Source organism: Empidonax traillii, unplaced genomic scaffold (assembly GCF_003031625.1).
Source record: "Empidonax traillii isolate 1590-97213 ecotype Southwest subspecies unplaced genomic scaffold, ASM303162v1 scaffold195:size1760703, whole genome shotgun sequence".
Lineage (NCBI taxonomy): Eukaryota > Metazoa > Chordata > Aves > Passeriformes > Tyrannidae > Empidonax > Empidonax traillii.
The window spans coordinates 1,002,831-1,013,085 of NW_020955388.1; the positions used below are offsets into that span (position 1 = coordinate 1,002,831).

Consider the following 10,255-nt stretch of genomic DNA (forward strand, 5'->3'; position numbering starts at 1 on the left):
CACTGGAGACTTCACAGTTAGGAAAATGAGTGCATCTTGCTTCACTGGCTTAATTTTTTAGGACACAAGCTGAGGAAACTTTAATCTTGGGGAGGAATTAGGACCTGGCTTCACTGACAGCTGGCAGCCAATAAATGCCTTATTGCAATTTTTCCAGTAGATAATGGATAATCAGAGTAGTTTAGTCTGAAAAGCAAGAGTAAAATAGTCCTAGCATTTGAATTGTAATAGAACATCCCTGAAGTCTCGTTGAGATTGACTTATATCATCCCCTTCTATTTTATTTTTCCTACAGATGTTACTACCCGAGATACTTGTGATTTATATTTTAGATGTTTAACAATTACGAACTAAGAATTTTTTAATTTAAACAGGCAGGGGAGTATGGGCTCAGGTTTTGGAGACACGTTAGTGATTATTTGTTTTGCAAGAGCGCTGAGGAGTACATGTCAATGTGACAGAACCAGTATTTTTATCAGTAACTGGAAAACCAAAAAACAAATGGGGGAGGAAAGACCTTAGTTTGTGTGTCACGAGAGTATGTGAGTAATGAGAGTAGGTTAGGCGGAGGAAATGGTTGTTAAATAACAGTGATGATGGAAAAGCAGAATCTGTCTTCTAGTGGTGTTGTACCGAATGGGATAACTGGAGGTAAAAGTAAACATTAGGGCCCTTGAAAGTATGCTGGGAAAAAAAGCACTAGAAATCACAGTATGGGAGGTGGAGCTGAACTGGGGGGAGTGATGGTCTGAACAACCTTATATGGCTTCTCTGTCTCTCATGTTGGTACGTGGTCACTCTAAGCATGGGATTGCAAAACAGAATCCATTCTTAAAACAGCATTTGTGGTATGTTTACCAAAAAGGGAAACGTGAATCATGCCTTTCCGGAAAGGTGGAATTTGGATGTGTGTGGAATGTGTTAGAAGGATAAGAATGTTGCTAAAGATAGGACGGAGAAATCTTGTAAGAGTGTTTACAGACACTGAAATAAATCCTTTGGGGCTAAAACTTGGCACATAAAGAGACTTTGAATATTTTTACCATTCTGAAGAGGGTGACAAAAAGTGCGCACTATTTGAAAAATAAATTGGCAACTGGGGCAAATTATTTTCCTCATACCTGCAGAATTATAGTTAAAAATGCAGCAAGCAAGTCTCTAGAAGTGATTATAGCTATCTTTTTAATAAAGTATCAAAATAGCATTTTTTACAGTTTTTTTAAAATTAAAAATAACAGATTTTATTAAATTTATAGTTACATTCCAAACGCAAACTGCAGACTTGCAACAGAAATGTAGTTTTCAAATAGTAGCATGAAAGTCTCTAGAGCCAAATTTCAAACTGTAATATCACAATGTATACTGACATTGTACGGAATTATTTTTCTGATAGCAGTAACTCCGAAGTTAGGTTCTTGTGCACATGAGAAATTGTTGTATGGTATAGAAAAATTATCACTTTCTCCCCTTCTAAGGAGTTAAAAGTTGGAAAAATTAAGAAATTACCGTCTAAATCCTGGAATATAGCTCCATCAGTAAGAAATCAGTTATCTTTATTATATGTTATTACTTATGTATAAGCACAAGCATATAAAATAAATTAACAACAATTCTTACAGCCTTATTTTAATGAGGAGAATAACTCACTCTGTTCCTGCCAGTCCAGGATGAAACTGTAGAGCTATAGTGCTGTGTTTTGTCCAGTCTTCAAAAATACAGTTTCTCTGCTTTCTTTTTCTGAAGAATTTTTTTTTTTTAACTGTGATAGAGATTGTACCTGTTTCATTTACAGTTTTAAATGCTACACCTATGTTTTTGCCCCACACATATGGATTTCCTGTTAGGAAGAATTTGGTTTAGTATCATTGAAGATGTTGCTAAAAGAAACATCACATCAGATGCCTCTCAAATGGACTTCTAGGTCACTGTTTAACTTCTGTGTTTTTAAAAAAATGTCTTTTATGAAACTTAACAGTTCTGAAATTTAGAATGCAAATAAAGTGATACCTTAGGGACATTCCCAGCACTTTCTCATATGCCCTTAGGTGATTAAGGCAATGTTACAACATAATTTTATGTCTGCAGGAACTTGTTTGATTTTCAAGGAAATGTCATGTGTTTAGTCTAGCTTGGGTTGTATGTGTGTTTTTCCTCATCTCTTATTTATACAATCTTTCAGCTCACTTGCTAAAAGCACTTGATTATTTTCTGCCTCCAGAGGATGCTCTTGTTTTAGCAGGGAAAACATTTGACATAATGAAGAAGTAAATGCTGTGGTAGATGATGACAGCCAACTCTTTTGTAGCCATTATCATCTCTGTGGGTTTAGTTTACAGCCTGGAGCTGTTGGAAGGTTGCAACACTGGACATATTTTACATCCAGAAGGAAAGCTGAGTACTTCAGAATTATGATGTACTCACATAAGAGGCTTATTTTAGCTCTGTTAACGTTAAAAATAGATCAGTCTTTTAGTAACTGAATTTTCTGGCATTTAAATTCTGTCTAAAGCAGAGTAGTTTTTACTCCATTCATTATTATAGCCAGGTTCTCAGACCTCATCTGTTCAATGTGTCTGTTTTACAAGTTCTACTAGATACTTTCTTTTTATCTAGCTTCATAAAGCAGGTAAACCTAAGGTGTAAGTTAGCTTATTAACAAGGAAGCTTATATATTTGTTCATATTTCTGTTTCTTTTAAGAAAGCGAACTCTGAAATCTGATGATTTTTTAATGGCTTTTAAATAATATTTTTGTGTGTAATTCATGGCTGTTGAGAGCTCTGCAACAACTTTCACCAACATTGTTCTAAGTATTTCTATCAAAAATTTTATTAGTTCAATGAAAGAGGCTACAAATTAATTTGTGAATTGCAGTTGTAATGTGACAGAAATGGAAGAAAATTGAAGAAACATTGCTTTTTGTCTGAGAAGTAAAAAAAACCCATAAGCCAGCTAATTTCACTGTCTTAAAGTTATATTGGCGTAATATTGGAGAATAATGTTCCTGTGTATAAAATAAGCAGTACTTCTAAGCATGTAATGAAACTTTCTTGTCTTTCTGTTGAAAGTATAGTAATTTGATCCCTGTTGTACAACTTTAGGAGCAGGGAACCATCGCTATTTTATGGGATACCTGTTCTTCCTGCTTTTTATGATCTGCTGGATGATTTATGGATGTATCTCTTGTGAGTAAATGTGATGTTTTGTTTTGGTTTTTAAATTGCTTCTAAATATTTCATCTCCCCGTAGGGATTTTTACAGATCTTTACCTTGTCAGAGTTGTGGATAGTTTTACTCTGTAATTGAACTGCACATTAATATTTGACTGTATTGGGTGTTTTAGTTTAGATGATGATGTTTTCTTTGTCCAAGATTTTTTTTAATTCATAACAGCCAAGTATATGCATATGGCATGTATTCAAGGAGTTAGGAAAGGAAAAGAGAGCAAGTAAAACTATTTTGGCACATTGGTATTTTCTTATTTAATTTATCACATTCTAATGCGAGCATTATGTTGATGTACAATAAGTATACCTTAAATCTTCTGTATATTTTTTCACACTTTTTCTCTCTAGACTGGGGTTTCCACTGTGAGACAAGTTACACAAAGGATGGATTTTGGACCTATGTTACACAGATTGCTACCTGTTCTCCATGGATGTTTTGGATGTTTCTAAACAGTGTGTTTCACTTCATGTGGGTGGCTGTGTTACTCATGTGTCAGATGTATCAGGTATGGAAGAGCACTTCACTTGTAATGCTGAGCCTTGGGAGCGACAGAAGGATGTGAAATAGTTCTGTCTTTTAAATTTTCATGTGCATTGTGCAAGACCAAGTGTTTGGTCTCTCAGCCTTGCTGGGGTAGGCAAGCATCTGTTTTCTCACTCTTAGGCATCATTCACTTCTCATTCACTTGGCCTTTTTTTTTTATACTGCCTCCTGCCTACCATTCTCAGAATGACAAAAAGGTAAAACAGATCAGAGAAAGGCAATGAAGAATAATAGAGGTTAAGATCTGTGGGACCAGCTTGGAATAATGCTGTATGTCATTAGCAGAAAGAGAGTGGTTGCTTCAAAGAAAATGCAGTAATTTCTTACACTGCCTCAGTGTGATTTGAGGCCACATTGCTGTACTGTAATCTGACCAAACCAATTATGCATCCAACCAAACATGTATCAATTTCAAAATTTTATGTTTCATGTTTGGACCTGATAATTTCCCCAGTCAAAAATTCCTGCTTCAGAAGAAGGAATTTAAACCAGTAAATTTAGTTCTTTTTTAGTCTTGCTCATGCAGGATTTGGTTGCATGTTTTTATGTGAACTAAATTACCTGTTCTTCTTCCTGTCTTCAGATATCTTGCTTGGGTATCACGACAAATGAAAGAATGAATGCAAGAAGATACAAGCACTTTAAAGTTACAACCACATCTATTGAAAGCCCATTCAAGTAAGTTTTAAAGCATATACACTTTATTATTTCACATTTCTTATGTGTAGCCTTGCATACACTTGAATTGTGCTGCTTGTTGAAACAGAATACAGTTAAATACTTTTAGAGTATTTTCTCTACTTGGAGTGCTGAATCTGTTATCTGTTTTTACAGTAACACATTCTATCCAGTTAAAGGAAGTGATAAATGTTTTGTAGTGTAGAGATGCATAAGCACAGAAAAGAATGTGGTTGTATTTTGCTGTAGAGTTTATGGGGAAATTAATATCCTTTTTATAAAGCAAATGCTCAGACCAGAGGTGGTTGCTTACTACAGCATGTTGATGTTGACCTGGATCTTCACTTCCACACTGAACACTTTCTCCTGATTAATACTTAATGTGCTGTTGAGTTTGCTCCCCTTTCCCTCTTTTCTGTGAGAAAAGAGGCTTCATTTTCTTCCTGTTCATGAGGAAGAGCATGGGCAAAGCTATTTGGAGCAGGATGCCCCAGAACTGAAGTGGGTGTTGCATAGGTGAGTCACGGGCTTTTGGGTGTCAGTATGTAAAAGAGTAGGTTTGGATTCTGATTTCTGTAGGGATGAGGGTGCAAGAGGAAAGAGGGGGGGTTCAGAGGTGAAGTAGCACTGAGGTGGGAATACAGCGACATGGAGCAGCTTGTGGAGCCAAGACAGGAAATAAACAAAGGCATGAGGCTGGTATATCAGTAGGTTGGGAGTGTGTTACAAAATGAGCTGGGAAAAAGCAGAAGCACGTGCCATGCTGCTGCATATGCTGTCTCCTGTGGGAAGTGATGGTCTTTCAGGTGCCACCTGGGGAAAAGGAGACAGGAGTTGTAATCAGGATAGTCGGCATGGATTCATGCAATCCTGTGCAGTGTGCTCTAGAATGACCTTGCTTGAGAGGGAGTTTGGACCAGATGACCCACTATGATCCCTTTCAACCTGACCCATTCTTTGATTCTGTTATGTTGCAGATGGATTTCTGTGCTAGAAATAATAAATAATAAATCTTTTTTTATTATCTCTTCATACAAAACTTGTAGTAAGAAACAGACAAGCATCTCTGTATGGTTGCAGTGTTCCTACAGATTAGAGTTGTAGCAAAACCAGATAATTATTTTGCCTGAAGAACACAAGGTGGTGCACAGGGTGGGAAAAAACTGTTGATTTGATCCCCAAATTAATGTCACATTCACAAGCCACTTTCACTGAAATAGCTGCTATTATAAAAATGGCTCCTGAAAATAACACCAGATGTCTAAAATAACTGACTTGGCATACCTGTCACATGAAGCGTTGACATCGAATAGTTGTCATCTCCTCTTTTCTTAGACCTGCTCTTTCATATGTCATAACATGAGCTTCTCTTCCAGAAAACTGTGATCTATTCAACCCATGTTTAATTAAGTGGAAAACCCCCAACATGTTGGAATTTTTATATAGATTTCTGAAATATTTGACAATTCATTCAGCCACAGAAAGGGCTTGAATAGTTTGTTTAATTCAGATAATGCTTCCTTAATTTTGTGTTGTCAAGGGATTTGGTTGATCCTAGACCTGCAGCTGGTGAACCAGTATGTGTGCAAAAACAGATATTAATAAAGATGGAAATTATTCTAGGAAGACATTCACTTCATGCTGTTTTGTCTTATCCATCTGTACAATGCAACTTTCCTCTTAAGGATCTGAATTACCATGCTGTGCTACATGATGGTGCACTGCTAATAACATGTTACATTTCTCCATAGAGTTTTGGTAGATAGTGAAAGAAAGTTGGTGTCTTGATTATGTCCAGTGATCAAACATTAACCAGTCTGGTGACTACTTCTTGTTTCAGAACTTGCTCATCAATAAGCAGTCTAAGATAATTCTGAACTGAAATGGTTTTCTAAATTTAAGAACTTAAATGGCAAATTATCAAATGTGTAGGTAAGCAGAAGATGTACTTTGTTAGATGAGCTATGATATTCCTTACTGACACGTATTTTTGTTTTGTTTTTAGCCATGGATGTATAAGGAACATTATAGACTTCTTTGAATTCAGATGCTGTGGTCTTTTTCGGCCTGTTATTGTGGACTGGACAAGGCAGTATACAATAGAATATGACCAAACTTCAGGATCAGGCTACCAGCTGGTGTAGCACCACTTTCATCCTGTGAGCATATCATACTGAGTGGTGCCTGAAAAATTTTCTCTCTCTCTCAAATCCGCATCCCTTGAAGAGTAGCATGCTATGTGTAGGGCTGATGATGAATCATAAAGGTACCTTCTCTTCATCAGAATTTTATTAACAAAAGTAAAAATGGACAGAATAAACTGCCAAACCTGATACGGAAGAGGAGGAAGATCAAAAAGGGATTTTAACAGTTCATAACATGAGAATTATTCGTGACAGCATATTCACAGTATTTGTCGTTGGGTTTTTTATTTGAGGTCTTTCACAATGGAGCATGAGATTATTGAAGTATTGACATAAGTAGTTATGTTGTGCTGAGCAAAAAAATTTGTATCCCAATATCAATAATTCCACTGAAACAAGAATCTAGAATATAAAACTAAATTTCATTATACAGAGTTCACTGATCGCTATGTTGTAGTTCCTGTAATGTGATTTTTTTTTAATGCAGATTTTCTGTAGTATGATGTACATTGAAAAATGTGCTTTTAGTACTGTTAAAAACATTGTATGGTGGGGATCCCCTGTAACATGTTAAGTTATAGCAGTAGGGCACGTCAGGTAATGTTGAGAAAAAATATATTGCCCACTTTTTTTGGTGATTGTTTTTGCCACCGGTTAGTGGTAAAACTAAATACTTGTATTAACCCTGTTCTGAAATAATGTAGCCTGAAATAAACAACTGCGCCAATAAGGAAAGCTTTTCTGTCAAAGTTGAAGCCCTGCTTAAATGCATGATACACCTGTAAAATTAGTTTACAGTATATAATGTTCAGGGGAAAAAAGTGGGGAAGAAATCATTATCTTTGAAGTAATTGTGTAAGCAACTTACAAATTAGCAATGTTTTAGTGTTAAGTTTGGTCCTCACACAGTACAGTGTAGTGTATTTGGAGACATGTTGGAAGAGAAATTTCACGGGGGATATACCACAGATTTGAAAGCAAAAGTCTCAGTTATAAAAATACAAGGTAATTTTAAATTCAATGCAACTGCAGAGGAAGAACCCAAAGTAGCCTGAAATGCTTATTTAGTTTGGATGTGAAATAATAGAAACCAAACTTTAAAAGTAATTAAGAATCCCCATAATTGCACACACCCACAGAAAATGCAAACCAGCATTCTGAAGAAGGCAGTGTACTGGCACATGGAAATCACCCTTAATTTCTGTTTTTTAAGTTCTCATGCTACAGATATGTTTGGAAGGTAAGGAATGATCTGAAATTGCATTCCAAATGGGCTTTTCTTGAATGTGATGCACTGATTTCTGTTATGGTGTTTTCATATACTCATAGTGAATTGTTCACTGCTTCCTTAACTATTGTTTACAGAGAGACAGAGACTGAGAATCAGGTTAGTTCTCTTATAAGTGCTGTAGCAACCCAGTGGTTCAAGGAACCTGTGAGGGGGAGTTTGGGGAGGGACCTGAAAGCAGATGTCTGAGACCAGTGTAAAGAATGTGTATCTGTATATAAATAATTTATCAAATAGTTTTCTCTCTGTGTGTGTTTAGTGTATTTAAAGCTGCTCATTTTCATTTTATTCAACCAAAAAAGTGTAGGAAGATATCTAATGAGCTTTTAGTGATGTTCAATATTGCTGTTAATAGGCATTATGCCCTGCAAATTCACTGCATGTTTGATGCTTGGCAAAATTAGCGTTTTCTGTAATAAGCAGATTACAGGTAATAAAGCAATCTAGTGGTATTCCCGGCCCTTGCCTTAGTAAGAGAAGCAGTGAAACTGTAAATAGTTGATGTTCAGTATTTGCAAGTAAACATTTTTTCTGTAGTTGTTCATTGATCTCAAGACACACACTTAGTTTGCAAGTACCAGATATCAGGATTTACAGAAGTGCAGCATTAGAGTACTTGAATGTTTAATACTGGAAAAATCAACATCGTTCTTGGACGCAGTTTTAACAGGAGAGGTTTGGGTATAGGGGTGGCAAGAAGCTTTTGCTATTGTTGTCAGACAAAATTTGTAATCCTAACGAAGAAGAACACATTCTATTTCAGTGAAAACAGTTGACTTTGGTTATTCATATTTTTTCCTAATCAGAAGAAAAGCATGAAGACTTTACAGCATAGTTTGTTTAAATCACCAATGATGTTCTGCATTTTTGTTCTTTTTTTATTTTTTTATATTTCCACATTTCTGTTGGGGGTCGGTTGACTTGAGGAGTTTCGATACACTTTATTAAATATTGCCTAGCCACCAGAAGAGCAGTTCAGTACATGATACAAGTTTTGGTTTTAGTTGCCCAGTAGCATTAACTGCCATGAATTGTGTCATGCACTCCTTGTCAAAAATGTTTTAAAAGAAGAGGTGATCTTTGTAAGCACATAGTGAGTTCTGCACTATTTACTTGTCAGTAGCTCTCTGGTGATAGATTTGTTGAGACCTGCGGAATGTGAACAATAGTAGGTATGAAAATTAACATGCATATAGGATTTGGGATGTATGAAGTTTCCAGTGCAAAATGTAACTTGTCTTGAGTAACACTGAATTGTTTGTGAAATCGTAAAGCAAGCAGGGCGGAGCCAACTATGCATTTTTCTGTCAAGTTATCAAACTGAAAATTCACTTGTTGAACCAAAACTGCATTGCTTCTGAAACTTAACAAAGCTGATCCAGACCAACAGCAGATCAGACCAATTTAATCTGACATAGGTAGAATAAATAGGAATTTTGTCTTGGCCCTAAACATGTGCTGTTTCTTTGCAGGTTTTTGTATTCTTTGATGTCCACCAGATTTTTTTTTTTCAAATAATGTGTAAAACAGCATCACTACATTTTAAGCTATGGATTCTTTTGTATATTCTTTATTTATAACTGTGCCAAGTATTATTTTAATACTGTCGAGATCTTGATGTGTATTACATTGTGAACAAAAAAAAAATCTGTAAAATGTTTAATAAATTAGCTCTCCTTACATAAATTAAATCTGTTAAATTTTGTAAGTTATTAATCAAATAAATATTGACTCTTAGATGCAGTGTTTGTCTTGACTTGGGATGTGATTTCATAGAGTGTTGTTTCTGCCCAGTTTCAGAAGCCATACCATGAATAAATAGCTGTTGTCTTGCAGCTTATTTTAGTAAAGTCTTTCTGAAAGACATACAGGTGTCTTACAAATAGCATGCCCTCGTTCTGTGCAGATCTGAGATCCTGTGAGCTACTATGCTGGATTTTGGTAAAGTATACCTTTGTACTACCAGTCAGAGTTACCATTCACTAATTAGATATTCCTGTCTTTTTAGCAAAGCATGCTGGCAAGGTAATGTTTCTTAAGGGAGAATTCCATCTAGGGAATGTTTCAGGTGGCCAAATGTATGTATTTAATGACATTTGAGATATTCTGAGGGTAAAAGAGACATCCACATAGGGCTGGGAGGTGTGACCAAGATGTGTGCTTCTAGGTAGCACCTGCAAGAGACGCACTACCTTCACTCTTCTGGTCCTTGCTGTTTAAGTAGAAACAAGGTAACAGTTGGAATTTAATCAGGATATTTATAATCAGCAACATGTGTTAAAGTATAAGGCTAGGACTTAAGAGCACACGTACAGGGGAAAAAAAAGTCTACTTTCTACTGAGTATGGTTTCAAGGTTGACATTGAGAATTGTTG

At 35.9% G+C, this 10,255-nt stretch overlaps 1 protein-coding gene across 2 annotated transcripts in view; it reads left to right on the plus strand.

The window, feature by feature from the left end:
* ZDHHC17 (zinc finger DHHC-type containing 17) overlaps positions 1–9,617 on the plus strand; it is a 74,396-nt gene extending 64,779 nt beyond the window's left edge. The window contains exons 14-18 of one of the 2 annotated variants that reach the window (XR_003571544.1): positions 3,101–3,184; positions 3,575–3,732; positions 4,354–4,448; positions 6,454–7,832; positions 9,353–9,617. Coding sequence is in view for 1 of the 2 variants with exons in the window: in XM_027886777.1 (XP_027742578.1) it covers positions 3,101–3,184; positions 3,575–3,732; positions 4,354–4,448; positions 6,454–6,592 (476 nt within the window). In the remaining variant the exon portion in view is untranslated. Of the gene's footprint in view, positions 1–3,100; positions 3,185–3,574; positions 3,733–4,353; positions 4,449–6,453 lie in introns of both variants that reach the window. The other variant, XM_027886777.1, reaches the window with a different exon arrangement.
* Positions 9,618–10,255: the final 638 nt, after the last annotated feature.